General features: G+C 48.4%; 2 protein-coding genes across 2 annotated transcripts in view; one reads left to right on the top strand and one right to left on the bottom strand.

The window, feature by feature from the left end:
• The window catches only part of LOC135388202 (rho GTPase-activating protein 18-like), a 75324-nt gene that overhangs the window by 41620 nt on the left and 17881 nt on the right, over positions 1 to 15823 (top strand). The gene's annotated exons all lie outside the window — the stretch shown is intronic.
• Positions 8785 to 15249, bottom strand: LOC135389954 (histidine-rich glycoprotein-like). Its single transcript, XM_064619993.1, has 3 exons — positions 15215 to 15249; positions 11520 to 11647; positions 8785 to 9440 (listed from the first exon to the last, which is right to left on the bottom strand). Exons 2-3 carry the CDS (start codon positions 11642 to 11644, stop codon positions 9029 to 9031), a joined length of 537 nt encoding a protein of 178 aa, XP_064476063.1. The 5' UTR covers positions 11645 to 11647; positions 15215 to 15249; the 3' UTR covers positions 8785 to 9028.

The raw sequence follows: 15823 nt of genomic DNA, 5'->3' as shown, positions 1-15823 counted from the left end.
CGCAGAGAAAGATTGGCACTGGTGCGGCGCGTCACCCCTTTCCTTTGCGTCACCCGGTGCGGACCGCACTCTCCTAGCGACGCCACTGAGTCGCAAGGATTTCTCCACCACTCCCCTACACCCGTATCACGTCTCCCCAAAGATCCTACAGCACCCTCTCCCCCGAAATACTTGCCGAAAACCTCAGGAAGAGCCAGCAAATACGGGTATCACGCTCCTCTACTGTCCTCTACGGAATTCCAACACCCCCTGAGATGCAACAATGGAACTGCCTATATCACTGGCCACATGTACACTGAGGTGACCGTGAAATGTCTCAAGCCGGCTTGTTGAAAAAGTACTTTTCTTTGTGGCGAGGTACAGATATGCATTAAAAAAAATACATGGTCAAAATATATCGACGGACAAAATCAAAATTATTTCTTTCAATCTTTGAAACCGGAATGCACACTTTCCCTCTTCTTCTCCTTCTGAAGGAGGGCGACAGTGCGGACCGCGCTCTCACTGGTCTCCTCAAACGATTCGTCCAATCGTCGCGCGGGATCGCTTGGGGAGACCAGTCCAAGGCCTCTCCGCATTGTTGCGCTTGTTGCGAAAGTGAGGGAGAGGAAAGATGTAAATCTCGATTTTTTTTTTATTCCATCGATCATAAGTCACGAACGGCGCAACGCATGAATCCCGTTCCTCTTTGAGTTGCTATCAAGGTAATACCCCTGTCACACCGCAAATTGAATGTCATTCGCAGCGAATGACATTCGCACTGAATGCCATTCGTTTCGTGTTAAACGATGAAATCAAATGGCATCACATGCGCGGATGATATTCGCCCAGTGAATGAACTCGGGGAACTCTTTCGCATTTCCCTCTAGCACCGGCAGCGTACTCTCGCAGTAGAGATGTAGAAAAAACAACAGCAACAACGATAAATCGTTTGAAGAAATGAAAGACGAATGAAAAGTTGTACTCCAATATTTTATCACGAGTTTGATAAATTTTGACACGAAGGAAGGAAGGAAGGCCAAAGATTGTTTTTCGGAGAACTACCCACGTTTCCAGTCGCCACGTTGCCAAGTGCGGTGCAGATATAGGCTTCTTAGTTGTCTTTGCTTGTGGTACTTAGCCGTAAGTGTCTTTCAAAGCAACGATTAAATAGCAACGATTTTGTGAAAGAATGTAACGTATACAGATTCATTCCGCGCATCAGCGAGCTTCACTTCTATTCCTGGTTTCCATTCAACTCAGTTCGGAAACTACCGGAGTCCTCGATTTCTTGTACACATGTATAATGCCGCATATTTTCGGCCCTGGTGTCCGAATTATCGACACTGACATAAACAACAACTTTGTTGCAAGATGCTGAATGGGGAGTTTCATCGCCAGGGGCGATACTCTACCTCATTGCTGGTGGTGATGCGGGGAATGAAATAATGAACCCCTTCACAATAAGGATCGAAGGCCTATGGTATCCAGAAAGGTGAAGAGAGCTTTGAGGCCAGAACGTTGGTGGGCTGAATGTGGCCAGGGACATCATTTGCGAACGACATTCTGTTTTTCTTCGTGCAGCTCGATGTAAGACAAACGAAACGACATTCGGTGCGACTATCATTCGGTTTGCCGTGTGACAGGCCGGGTATTACACTATCGTTCATTCCCCCGAGGAGAAACGTTTGTGCTTTGGTTCGTCTATAAACCAGCTCCACTGGCATTATGGCTAGGATGATCGGCCTTTCCACGCCGAGACGGGGGAAGTGACGCGGGTTCGAATCCCTCCACCGGCTGTGCTGTCCGCGATTTTCCTTGGGTTTTCCGGGAGACCTTCCAGACGAACACAGTCGGCACAGTTCCTCCGAAGTCGGCCCAAGGCGCAAACTAACCCCCCTGTTCCTCTTCTGCCCCCTCCTGCTGTCCTCGTTTCCATCTGCGCACGACTGTATACGCCCGCTCATATAACCACAGTTGCTTCGCGGCGCTAACACGGAATAACGAAGTTCCGGGAGGAAGAGGACATGTCGCGCAGGAAGAAAATGAGGAGACCATGGGAAAATCACGAAAGACGGAACTTTTGCGTATCGCTTCGCTTTTCCTGAGCGTGACGTGGTCGCGCCTCGCCGTCTGCTCTCAAAAAACACGTCCTTTTAGATTTCGTGCGAAAAAAAAAAAAAAAAGAAGAAGAAGAAAAGAAAAGACACGTTCACGCCTTCCAGCATAAAAGATCGGACGTGTGTTCGAAATTAGGCTGGAATAAAACCGAGAGCCAAATCGTCCAAGTTAAACGATGTTTAAAGTGCTGAGTTACGAAGTAAAGTCTCGTGATCCTACACAATTTATGATAACGCATCCGGTATATTCTCCCATTAATATTGTTCTCTGAACGACGCGGAAGTGTAGTACAATCAGTTTCCTAGCTTTGTGAAGTATGACGTCATTGGGTGCCCAATCTATCAATGCGCCTGGCAGCGCTGCTAATCGTAGGTCAGTTTCCGTCTCCTCGTCACCCACAGCTGCTGGGCAGGGTAGCCAGGTCAAAATTCCGGAAAGACTCCGTCGCGCCCTGAGAAAGTAGCGCGAAGTAAGCAGTTTGTCTTGTATGTAGCCAGTCCTGCAGCCAGTGGTGTGCAGGTGTCATACATGCTAGAACGTCAACACGCAAACAAAACAGTCCGAAGGCCATCGTACCGACTGAGAGAAGGCTAATGGTCAAGAGAAGCTGGAATGGACGCGTTGTGCGTACTTCTGCATTATATGGTGCACGATGATAACTATCCCTCTTTCAGTGCTCAGGAGTCCCAAATGCAGTACGAAGAAGTATCCACAAAAGTAGCCAGAAAATAGCCAAGTCGCCATCGCCCCAATTTCGGCTCCACGACAGTCAGAAAGTAGCCAGTTTGGCGCAAGGCACCCAAACCTGACAACCCTGCTGCTGGCATCTGTTCCAAATTGTGGTGGAGAGCGGAGACGAGCGCTGTTGCTGGAAGGCAGCCAGCGAAGCTCCCGGCTCCCGATGACGTCACGTATTCTTGGGGACTCCGCGTGGGTGTGTTTTTCGAAACTTCGGAAGCGCGTAATGTTCACTAACAAGATTTATATTTTACGTACTGAGCCTTTTTGCGAGGTTGATTAATAATGACGAAATAAATAAAACTTTAAAATGTTACTACTCCCGACACTACTTACGGCTTTGGTAAGAGGGAGCTGGGTCTTCGTCCGAGCAGCATGGACAGGAGCATGGCTTCCGTCCTGGTTGCCGCTGCCACCAGCAACAATAACAGCGTTGTCTGTGCCACCATCCTGCATTCAATCGCCATCGGCATCAAGAGGCGTCCATTTAAAGCGTTGGGGAGCCACGCATGGCGGAGCACCCAAAATTTTCCCTAATTGCAGGAACGCGTGCTACCACCTTTGGTCTTACAGTAACAGTCCACGAAATATGTCGATTGTTCGGGGGAGGAAGCGCACATTTCTGGTGCGGAACGACTCAGTCGCGACACTGGTCCTCCTCCTCTTTCGTGCAACGCGAACGACGTTTCTGTCTGAGACACACTGTTCACCGGAAGCGAACTACTACGTTCTTTGTCTCATCCTAGCTAGAAGCAAGCATTTCCTCCCGGACACTTGCGGTTAAGGAATTGCGTGTAGTGTGCTATAACAATAAGCTAGAAATGATAGACTGGGGAATGTGGGGTGGTGGGGTGGGGTGGGGTAAAGTAGGGGAAAGGTGCGGTCAGCCTGCTCTGTAGAGGCGGCTCGGTGCACCCAGGGGAGGGGAAAAGAGGGAGAGGAGAGATGGGATGGTAGCACAGGAGAGAGGGTAAAGGCGGACCCAGAACACCGATAAGACAGGATAGTGTTGCATGTCCTCCTTATTCCACCTTCACTCCCTTATGTCTCCCTTGTTCCCTGATGTATTGTGGCCTACTCGCCCAGCTTTGTTTACTGCTTAGAGAAATGATACCCTTGCAGCAGTCATAAGCATTCATGCTGCGCAGAAATGTTCGCTGTGCGAACAGGCATTCTAAATGCAATCGCCTTCTGAAGACATACCGTGCACTAACACGTCGAAAAACAAAAATAATAAAAAATAAAAATAAAAATCTAGGGTCCCTGTGGAGGTCTCAAAAGCTTCAGGTCAAAAGAAGCCGATATTTCGAGCCAAGACTTTCTCCTACTGGGCCCAGTAAGAGAACACCCCCTGCGTCTCTTTGCCTGACACTTTAGCTTCCGTATACTACAAGTCTGCATCTACGTGGTTGTGCACTTTCTGCAAGTGAGATTTATTTTTGGGCAGCAGGCATCAAGACAGACGACTGCAGACTGCAGGACATATTTCTCACAGGTCATGCAACGTTGACACAGCATGGTTGAGGCGACTTTTAAGGCTAAGTGCTCCTATGGTTGCTGCGAGCTATTACGTATTTCTTTCCGGGCCATAATGACACCAACGCCGCCTCCTATACCGTCGACTGAGAACAACTTCGCCTACAAAGTACACCGAACAAAGTATGGCGGAAACGCCCTCCACGCAAAATGACACCGATGCGTGCAAGCACTCAACTTGTCGAGCGTTATTGTAATCGCGTGTGCGTCGTAGAGAACGACGTTGCTATTACGGACGGTTCCGGCGGAGTACCCGTAATAGAATACTTCCTTAACCGAGGAAGAGGCCTCTTCCGGCTAACCGTTTTATAATCGTCCATCCGGAGCGAGTCCCAGCACTATAAACGACCGATCTGCTTCACGTCGCGTCTCTGTGGCGCTCTGGCAGCAGAAGGGCCTCTAATCTAGCAGGCCTCAGCACTGGACGAAGACTCTAAGCGCCTTGTGATTACGCGACCTGAGCAGGGGACTAGTCTCCAGGATCCTCAATCCAGCACTGCTCAAGTGAACAGCAGTTGAAGATTCTAAGTACCTGGCAAACAGTCAACGGAAAATCATTGATCGAGCTGGTTAGTTCTGTCGACCCAGTCCTGGAATGAAGAAAAGCTCCCGCAGCACATTCGGCCATCCGGAACATTGTATTACTGCAAATCAGAACTCATGCAGAGGAACAGCATATAAAGGATCGTCTTGCACCTCATGGAAGCACCGCGCGTCTTTGTCGAGTCATTGGAACTTCTGGAGTTTCTTTTCTCTTCTCTCTTTTTGAATCAACCCAACCGAGCGGAGCCTGAGGGCTTTTCGCCATTGAATCGGGGACAGTAAATGACAATCGACTTTCCATTCAGAAGTAGGCGCAGGTCATTGCCACCGCGTTGCTCCAACTGTCGTAATGTTCCCACGACATCGTTGCGCATTTCGTCGCATGGGCGCAGTCTTGAACGGCCACAAATGAGTTCGCTCCGATTCCGACGCGCCCGACTAGCTACGTTGATCAACAGGACCATCGGTTCTCATCAAGCAAAACTGGAGCGCTAAAATTTCTAGCAATCGTTATACACCTTACGGTTAATTGGGCACTGTCGGCTGTACGATTACCTGTCTGAAGTTCCGGCAGCGATGCACTCACACAAATGGCGTTTCTGCAATCTCTGCCATTATTGATGCGCGGCGAAGCGCCGGACGAAGTACATGGGAGACTCACCTGTGCGTTGCGGCAGGCATCGAATGTTGACAAAATGGCGTCGGCCCTCTGGTGCCGGTCGACGGAATAAGGTTAAATTTAGCACTTCCTTCGTGCGGCCGCCTGACCGAGAAACTGGACGACGAACTTGCTCGATCACTTTCCAACACCTCCACATCGTAACGGTTGGATTCCCCCCCCCCCCCCCTCTCGCGTTTCGTGTATCTGATGGATGAAAAAAAAAAAAATCCCGTTATGTCGGTGAAGAAAACGTAATGCTGCAGGCTATGCGATTCTTTCTGCGTAATACATCTACTTTCAGGGTTCACCTCTACACTATCCTCATCCCTGATGCTTTCCATGGCCAGTATCACAACTATACGTGTGACTTTTGCAACATTTGCGGGTTGTCAGGTGTGAGCATCGTTAACTAGTTGCGTTGATAACGTTATCAAGCTGAATGTTCAATCAGTTCAATCAATTCTTGGATGCAGATTAAGTAATTAACTATTACGCAACTGAGTATTAGAAACAGATGGATACTTCCGCAGCAGACGATGTAGCCACTGCTATAGTAGTGAGAGGTTCTTCGGATGCCCCTTACTCAGAAGACTGCATACCATTATTTATTGGATTTAGAACAACCAGCAACGATTATTAAAGTGGCACAAAACCAAGACAACAAGATTGCCTGTCGACGTACAAGACCTCCTGGACATGAACTGGAGGATTTTCATTCTTGATACTTTTTCAAATAATTCAGTACGCTAGTAAGAGGACAAGAAACCGCTCCGTCTCCGACGCACAACTGCAACAATGCCAATGTCAATAACCGATTTTGTTTCATTGCGGGAAGAAAAGAAAAACGGAAGCATCAGACGTGAAGACGACTGACTGCTTCACATCACGAGAAATAAACGGAGAAACAAAAAGAGAGGGAAGGTAAAACAAAGAAGAGGAGCAGTTATGGCTATGAGGAAAAGCCGCCCCATACCCATAGACAGACTGCTATTAACAGTGACCTCCGTATACAACATTGACCCAACGGTCTTGAGACAGGAGGAGTCTTTCAGGCAGACTGCGTGCCCTCGGCGCTGACGGCTCACCCGCGCGTTTCAGACAGAATGATGTCTACACAGAGATAAAGAGAGAGAGAGAGGGGTGAAGGAGGAAAAAGTGAAGACGCTGACCCCTCCGGGATAGCCAGCCGCTCTAGAGCACTTGGTGGATGTTACATCAGGAGGCTAATCACTCTTTCGAAACAGTGTGACATGACTGCCACAGGCAAATCAAAATCTTCAAATCTTATTTTCAGGTTACCTCGGAGGATGGCTTTCGCAGTTTCTCGAAAAAATGAAGAGCTAAGGATTTTTTACACACGTTGTCTGGTCCAATAATCGTTACTAAAATACGGTGTTCACGTTATTGTTCCACTTCGTAGCTTCCATCAGTCCTCTTTTGTATTTGTCGTTAGTTTAGGTGAGGTATAGAATACGCGGCTTATGAAAGCACGTGTCTCCTGGGATGGCTTCGCAACTGTGCCGACACCTGTCCGTCTCGTCGAAGCGGACGGTCATACTGTAGCCATTCGGCCACAGGAGATGGCGAGAACATATATATTTCTATTCCGTGCTTCCTCTGACTCTTACCTGTTCGATGAGGATATGGAGATAACGCGAGGAGATAATACGAGAACACAACGGAAGCGGAAATACTGTTCATTGATGTCCCGATAAGGATACTTCCGATGGTCTTCTTAAAAGCCAAACTGGAATACACAAGTAGATCTCCGACACGAACTGTGTTCATGAAGAAATGGGAGGCATTTTGCTACTAGAAACGCAATAGTATACGGTCGTGTACTGATCATGATGATGATAGAGAGAGAGAGAGAAAGAAAGAACACATGGGGGACTAAGTCGTGTTCCGACCTTATCGCTTACGGGTATCTGTCCCAACAACTGGTCACGAATAGCTTTAGGTGCGCATAACGCGTTAACAGGAGTAAAACAAAAACAACAAAACATTTCCATAATGCACTCATTATATTGCACGCCAACATCAGAATAAAGAAAGTGCATGCATCAATATTTTACTGGGTAAACCATCGAGCACCCAGGAACCCGTGGTATTCGAAGGAATTATCTGGCAGTTTCACCGGCGGAGGCGCTGGCTCTGTCCTTAAAATGCCGCTTCGGGCTAAATCTCGTGTCTTCAGAATAAAATAAACGTAAATTTAACGTGAGTAACATAAAATTAATTTCTAGTTTTGATAAGCTTTTTTTTTCTGGGTAATCTATTTACGAGTCTGGGTACGTTGCTCCTCGAAGGTCGATTTTCATCTCCTCTCCTATACCGCCACTGGCTGTTTTGTAACGCTTCCAACGTGGGGTGACGAGCGGAGACGCGCGATGTTGCTAGAACACACACACCAAAGATCTCGGTGACGTCACCCACTCTAGAGGGGTTCCAAACTTTGAGAAAGTTTTTTCGGGTCCTTTCGGACGCTCCTGGAAACACATAATGTGGATTGATTGATTGATTGATTGATTGATTGATTGGTAAAAGAGAAAAAAATGGAGATGTTAGTCTCAAACCAATCGTAATGTTCACCGAGTGCATTTGCGTTTTGCGTATACTGAATCTCTGAGAGGGGATTTTTTAATTAGAAATTTCTTGTTATGGCCGCAAAGCAACTGTGGCTATGATTGGCGGCACGGAAGTGAGTGGACAGGGGGTTAGTATGCATCCTGGGCCGACTTCAATAGGAACTGTGCCGATATTCGTCCGGAAAGTCTGCTGGAAAATTCAGGGAAAACCCCAGGCAGCACAGGCGGTGCGAGGACTCGAACATGCGTCACCTCTCCGTCTCGGCGTGGAAAGCGGTCAACCTAACCACTGTAATAGTTTCGCCATAGCCCGATACATTCTTCCGTAATGGCAATACGAGCCGCATTGTTTACTAATGGCCGCGCATCTAGGCTACCTTAAGGCGCTGGTCACAACAGAGTTCAAGAGATTAGGAACGACTATGCAACCAGATGCTCTTAACCGTTTGAACCCTATTCTGACTACCCCATTCGAGAAGAAGGGGTGGTATCAAGTAAAAGGAAACGATGAGACTTGAAAGAAACAGGTGCATTTATTCTTCCAACGCTTCGCTGCCTTCACTGCCGGCGTACTTCGCCAGCTACATGCGCCAGTGCACCGCACCGAACGCTCACATTTCCTCGAAGTACCAACTTTATCTAGCGCTACAAAGTCAACATTGTCCGTCTTAACGCGCAGCGTCCACCTCTGTTGCACTTGGCCGTCAGTAGCGTAGACCGTCACCCTAGCAACCACCTTGGAACTCGTTACCCTGCAGGATGAAACGTCGCAGGCATGGGACTAATGGGCTGCCCTGCTGCTGCTGTTAGTCAGATGCCTGTGTGCCGTTGAGTGTAGTAAGAACTGTGTCGTTACTTAGGGCTAAGATTTCTTCCAGACTTGATGCTGATGGTCCTCCACCTTGTAGACTTCTTCGTGATTGTCGTGATGGACCGGATGATCGTGATGATCCTGGTGGACCTGATGGACCTGATGGTCGTGATGGTCCGTGTGGACCTGAGGGTCCTGATGGTCGTGATGGGCCTGATGGTCGTGATGGACCTGATGGTCCGAGTGATCTTGGTGATGCAGCTCCTCGTGGTGGTCGTGCTGGTCGACGTGATCCACGTGAAGCACTTGCGGTTTGTGGTGATGGGTGACGTGTTTTGGAGTCTTTCGCAGGTGTACCGTGATGCCGATCCGGGGAAGCTTGGGCAGGAGAAGCGGCAGGACCTTCGGTTTCACGATGGGGATGGGCACGGGGAGAGGCAGAGGCAGCGGAAGGAAAATATGACTGCGTAGAGGATAGAAAAGAACGCTCGTTAGAACAGTGGCCTCCTGGAAGGTGTCCTCAGCAGCGGATCCATTGCTGGGGTTTCTTGACTAGGGTCGGGGTATGCCCCCCTCAGCTATATTACCACACGGCTTCGAAACGTTTTTCGAAAAGAGCGTCTCTGATACCACGCTATAAAAGCTTCATCTCTGCCTTGCCATTCCCATAATTTTGTTTAATAATAGCTTTGAGGGGATCAGCTTAAAACACCATGAAATATTGACAGTAGTCTTGATATCAGAGAATACCCGATAACCGACATAACAGACGGTAAGCAATTTTAGAGTAGGCCACCCAAATGCCTTAGGGTCCTAAATGAATAAGGAGCCGTCACTGCGCATGCTCAAGCCCCAAACAATATTTTGCGCCATGTGTATAGTGACGACGTCTTGTTTCTTTGGAACCCTAAAGCTCTTGACCTCTTGTAGCGCGAATGATCTGCAACACTCAAAAGAAATCTGTCTATGGATCCGCTGCTGCCCTTCTTCGCATTCTGCTAACGACAAGCAAGCAATCAGTAGTGGAGGTTAACAGTGTGTTAAACATGACAGCCTCGACAAAGCAACATGTGGGAGACTTCTTGTTTGCAGGCACGTCAACAAGCACGGTTACTTGGTGGAAGGTGTTTAGCATTGCCTTCATTAGCATTGCATTCAGGGACTGTAAGGTGCTACGTCTGCCCAACGGTCAGCATTCATAATATGAACACAAACCCATCGAGCTTTATGCACTCCAGCATGCTCTGTAATTGCAAGCATGCATATAATGTAGGTGACCATGTCACCTTAACTGCATGGGCGGTAACTTTGAAACCGTCGACTTCTAGACATTCCGTGTGCTGTTAGTTTAGAACGCGGCTGTACCTTCTTCTTCGATGTACAAAAGAAAGCTTTATGATATCTGTATGACCCGCTCAACGCTGTAGGTCTTGCACAGTTTGTGTAGGTGTGTGTAGAGGAACATCTCACTTTCTCATGCATCATGTCTCCCACCGATCGGAAACTTAATAGTACATCAGCATACGTGATACTGATATAATTATTTAACAAAGCGCCAGGGAGGCTTCAGCTATCATTTCAATGTGCACCGCGTGGGGGCAACACAACATGGCTCGCACACGCATTCCAAATTTTTTTTCCTCTTCCGAAACTAATACGTCTTTTCAAGAGGCCACTTAAGGACGAGACAGGCGCCCAGCTAGGCAAAAGCTAAAATGTTGTTATCCTCCATGTCCGACGGAATATCTTCCCGTCTGGGGCTTTCGCAAGTCGCTACCCTGCATATAAATTATAGACACAAAAAGGAACAAGGGGACGTTGACTAAGCACGCAACTATTTAACATGTCCAGCAGCGAGAACACACATAAGCCGTGCACACATAAGGCGGCATCCACATGCTGTACGTTCCTGCACATGCAACATTGGCAGCATGCGCGTCCCGGCGGCGGCCCCCAGCAGGGCTCACCACTCACCGGCGGCGACTCCCTTTCACACTACAGAGAGCACCACTCATCCACACACGGGTAGGACCGGACCACGTAACGACGGACAGTGACCACCTTGTGCGGGCAAAGGTTGCCGTCATCGCATTCGTCTCCGGGATTCATCTCCACTTCGGGACCAGCAGTGGTCGGAATGGGCGGCAGCGTGGCGAACTCGGTGGGCATCTCAGTCGCGGGCTCGGCTGTTGGTTCAGCCGGAAGCTCTTCCGGGGGTTCTTCCGGGGGCGTCATGGGAGGAGTGGGCGGTTCGTCCATCATCATCATCATTGGCGTGTCACTCTTCATGCTGGCTGTCGTCATTTGCGTGGGCGACAAAAGTTTTAAGATGGCGTCGAAGTTGATGAGCTGTCCGACAAGACCTTTCACGGCATCCAGGTTGATGAACTGTAGGAGGCCGTGGAGGCCCTTGTGGTCGCTAAGAGGCGATGGTTAGGCATCTGAGACCGTATCAATCTTATACCGTGCACATATGGTGAGGTATGTAGTAACCTATACAAAGGAGCGTTCATACGCATGTGGGTGTGGAGGGAATACTCACTGCTTTGGCGTTTTCTTGTAGATGACAATGGGTAAAATGAGCGTCGCCTCTGCACCCTGCTCGATGGCGCAGAGCAGCACGACGAGGGCGACTCCCGAAATGGTGACCAGGGTACAGGGCTTCATTCTCTATAAAAGCAACAGTGAGCCCCGTGTTACGGCATCGTACATTGCTAAGCCCCAGTGGTGTCAGATGAACTCTGAAAAGGTGGTGGCACAACACGGTGCAAGCGCTAAGCAGGAAAAAAAGCCTTCTACTATACAAGAACAGTGGTTTTCTATAATAGCTCCGCTCTCCGCATTTTGCGTCCGTTACAGGCGGTCCGACACGTATAAGAGGGGAGTCGGTCGAATAACCTCTTTCAGGCTGCGGAGACCGCGTGACTGCTTACACAATTAGGGTGCATGCCCTGACAAAAGCGTTCGATCAAGGAAAACTTCAGATGATCGAGTCATGCTCCAACAAGCACGGACAGTAAAGCGTGGTGGTGGGTTATCTGTTCGCATAAAGTAATTCTCGTAGCACCGAAGTTCTCGTATAGCGGTGTGCGGGAGATAAACGTGGTGGTAGGCGCCAGTAACACGATGGTCGACGGAACTTATCCATTCAATTTATGAATATGTCCCCCCTGAATTTATGTCACTGCAGTCTACGTCTACGTTTCTTACACTGTATCCTCCCAAATGTTTTTTTTTTCTCTATACACAACGCGGAAGTATCACACAATAAATGTCTAGTTTTGAGAAATATGGCGTCGTGCAGTGTCCAACGTACAGCTCCGGTCAACCTTAATAATAACACTGAAAAAAAAGTTCGGTCTCATTTTCCAGCGCGGTATACCGGCCAACCTTGGGGCACTGGGGGAATGTTAACTGAACAAACACATCGCATTGAACTAACAGAATAACTTTGTTAAATTAAGATTTCCTAACGGCACCAAGGGTTGCTGTAATTGCGCTCGAGAACGAGACCACATTTTTTCCGGTGTTATTATTAAGGTTGACCGGAGCTATACCAACACGTCTGGTAACACTGCCCTCTCCTCACCATGCCCGCTACAAAGGGTACAGCCACTAGATCATCATCATCATCATCATCATCATCATCATCATCAACCAGCTGCTGGTCGTCTTCCAACTTTGGGGCGGAGAGCGGACACGCGAACTGTGGAGACAAACGCCACACCTCCCAGTGGCGTTACGTGTACGCTTTGAGAATCGGAAACCCTAAAGTTTTCGGGGTTCTTTCGAAAATTCGTGGAAGAACGCAATACTCGTTGACTTTTATTTTATTATTATTATTATTATCAATTGATTAGCAAAGCTATAGCGGCCCAGTCGTTTCCTTACAGAACTATAGGAACGCCGTGGAAGAGTAGAGAGTGTACGATAAGAGACGTCGCTACTCCTACCGACGTCGAGCTCTCAACGCGTAAACCGGCGAACGTTCCATCCGTCCTACAACGTCGTAACGCATGGCTGCTCTGCTAGTCAACTTTTTACATTGCTGAAAGCCCGCTATTAGCCCTTAGTTGCGTTGTCGCTTTCGTCGAAAACAGAGCTGTAAGAGTTAACAACGTCAGTGCTTTCGCAAGTGACGGACGGGTGCACCGACTCTAAAAAAAAAAAAAAAAAAAAGAATGGCGGCCTATTTTAAAGTAGCCATTTCCGTAACGAGTTAGGCAAAAAGTTTTGTGGTTAGAGTGAAAGCTGCGAAAAAGACACTTTTTCCGATCGAGGTCCACTGACCCATTTTCCTGGGTTTCCTTCTATTCCGAAAAAAGCATAACGGGGATCATTTTCCTGCGCTGCAGACATCACCGCAGGACTGAACGTCTTTGACGACAGCGCAGCAGGGATACACTTGAACGGTCAACCGAAATGTTTGTCTAGATTATCGGTGCGGGAAGTGCTCGAAAGCCACGCGTTTCCGCAGCGAAGATCCGTCGGTGCGGGCGGGATAACCTTGTGTGTGTTAAACGGCTGCTTCGGCGGTCAAGTGCAAACGTCCTGTGTTGGGGCGTAAAAATGGAGTCATTTTAAAGCATTATTACGCCAGCTAAGGAGACCTAAGGGGGGGGTGCTAACGGGGGGGGCTAAGTTTTAGACCTGTATTGCATCGTTCGCTGACGATTCGTAATCTTGTAACGCCTGTAATGATCAGGGAAGAAGTTACTCGTTTTGTGAAACTGGAAGGAGCGCGTGGCCGCTTTTTGCATGGAGTTCGCGGGGAGTTCCAGTAGTTCGGAAAAGTCACGTGAAAACGGTATAATGACGGAAGATGTCAAATCACAAATCAGCGGCGTGATGTCGGCCACTTCAAATAAGCCAGCTGGCTTGTCGTGTTTTCGGAACTGTCATCGTGAGCACCTTCCGACTCACCAAAAACTTTGTAATGCGATATCGCCGGTAGAAAATCTAAGGTTTTTTTGAACTTGAGCGGCAATTATTTCTTGATTTTTGCGGAATATTTTACGGGCTACTTGAGATTGTAAGATTCGCTAATGGTAACTTTTGATCCCGAAGAAAAGTCGAAAGTGGTTTTTCTGTGTTATTTTTAGACCTCTGCAGTACTTTCTGGAACCCGAATTTTCGGACTGGAATTGGCTTCAACTGTATCTGCCTGCGAATTTCCTGCGCGATTTTGCAATTCGAACGCATTACCCGTGCAGGAAGCACCCACGAGTTATCCCAGGTGCAGGATACGTTGTGCTCATGACCCGAATTTTCGGATCGAGATTACCTTTAACTGTATCTGCCTCGGAATTTTCTGTGCGATTCTGCAACTCAAATGCACTAGCCGCTTAACCGCACTAACAGAAAGCACCCGTAAGTTATCCCCGTACAGGACATGTTGTGCTAATGACCCGAATGTTCGGACCGGGTTGGCTACAACTGTATCTGTCTCCGAATTTTTTGTGCGATTTTATCAACTCAGACGCACTATTCGTGACAGGAAGCACGTGCACGTTATACCCGGTCCAGGACGTGTTGTGCTCAGACAAACTCGAATACAGACAGACAATGCCAAACTATGACAAATGACACTGTAAATTTTCCAAGCCAAGTTGCGCCAATTTTACGAAATATGGAACAGCTTACGTGTTATCCGCTGCACTCAAAATCCACCGTTGTCTTTAGCACGATAACGCCTAGATGCACGCATAAAGCTAAATTGCTGAGTACAATGCTGAACGCACGCACTGCCTACAGCAACGTTGCCCCCGGCGTCTAGGAGACATGTGAGGCTTTACCCGTGTCAACTACTCTGGCAATCGTGCTCGATGTAGCACTGTCATCCTCTATTGCTGCCTCACCGCTATTCCTATTTTGTTGCTTCTTTGCTCCAGCACACTTTTTTTTTTTCTGGCAGAAAACGAAAGAAATCAACCATCTACGCATTCGACGAAATAGTCCACTTATTGCCACCGTCTTTTCTTGTACACGAATTAGGCAGTAGCCGGCTTCCATTGTGCTCCTTCTTCGTCGACAATTCAAAATCCAAATATTCAGTCGAGCAAACGCGATTCACCATCACAATGAACGAGAATAATATCCATAACGCCAACCGACCGAACATGGTCTCCTGTATCGACGCATATATGAACGGTGAGTTAGACTGACCTAGGAGCTTATCGAGTCCAGCTTGCGGCAGTCGCGGTGCGGCATTACGAAGGCATCTTAGAAAGGGCTCACCTGTTGTGAAGCGAAAGTGGCTTTCACCCGTTGTGGCGGTTGTCCGTCTTTTGGCCCCGTTTCTGGTTGCTAAAACGGGGTCGTCCTACAGCCACCACCGAAGGGACTTCCCACTACGCTGCCTTCAAAATCTCCTCCCATCTGATTCCCTTCTCCATTCGTGTAATAATAGACACGTGAAGCACCAGTCGTACAATGAACACACACACGCGCGCGCGCGCACACACACATTATACTACATCAGTATGCTGCTGAAGAAGTCTTTCCAGTCATGCGGGGTACGAACTTGGATCCCAGATTCTTGACGTCGGCAATGGTTGACTTCCTTTCACTCATACTCACTCACTCACCGCTCCGCTTTCCGTTGGCTCACGCATGCTCAGCTCATTCGTCACATTGGGCATGAGTGAGTGCTCGTGAGTGGGTTTTGTCGTTGCGCCTGGACCAGCCTTGACACGGTCAAGAATGAAATGCTTCGTCGCGGTAGGAGTAGATGGACCACAGAGATCAAGGCGCGAGATGGCGTAATCCATTGGTTCCAGGTTCGAGTCGTGGCAGAGACGTCTTAATGGATTTCCTGTAATTGTTCCCGGAGACGTCTTTGCGACA

The sequence above is a fragment of the Ornithodoros turicata genome, chromosome 3 (genome assembly GCF_037126465.1).
Source record: "Ornithodoros turicata isolate Travis chromosome 3, ASM3712646v1, whole genome shotgun sequence".
Lineage (NCBI taxonomy): Eukaryota > Metazoa > Arthropoda > Arachnida > Ixodida > Argasidae > Ornithodoros > Ornithodoros turicata.
This window is presented reverse-complemented; position numbering and strand designations above follow the sequence as displayed.

What these genes read in the sequence shown, in the direction of transcription:
- LOC135389954 (XM_064619993.1), bottom strand. Translation starts at nt 11,644, where the DNA reads ATGAAGCCCTGTACCCTGGTCACCATTTCGGGAGTCGCCCTCGTCGTG. An exon ending in TACAAGAAAACGCCAAAGCA is followed by an intron (nt 9,441 to 11,519) that starts GTGAGTATTCCC and finishes TCCTCTACGCAG; the next exon opens with TCATATTTTCCTTCCGCTGC.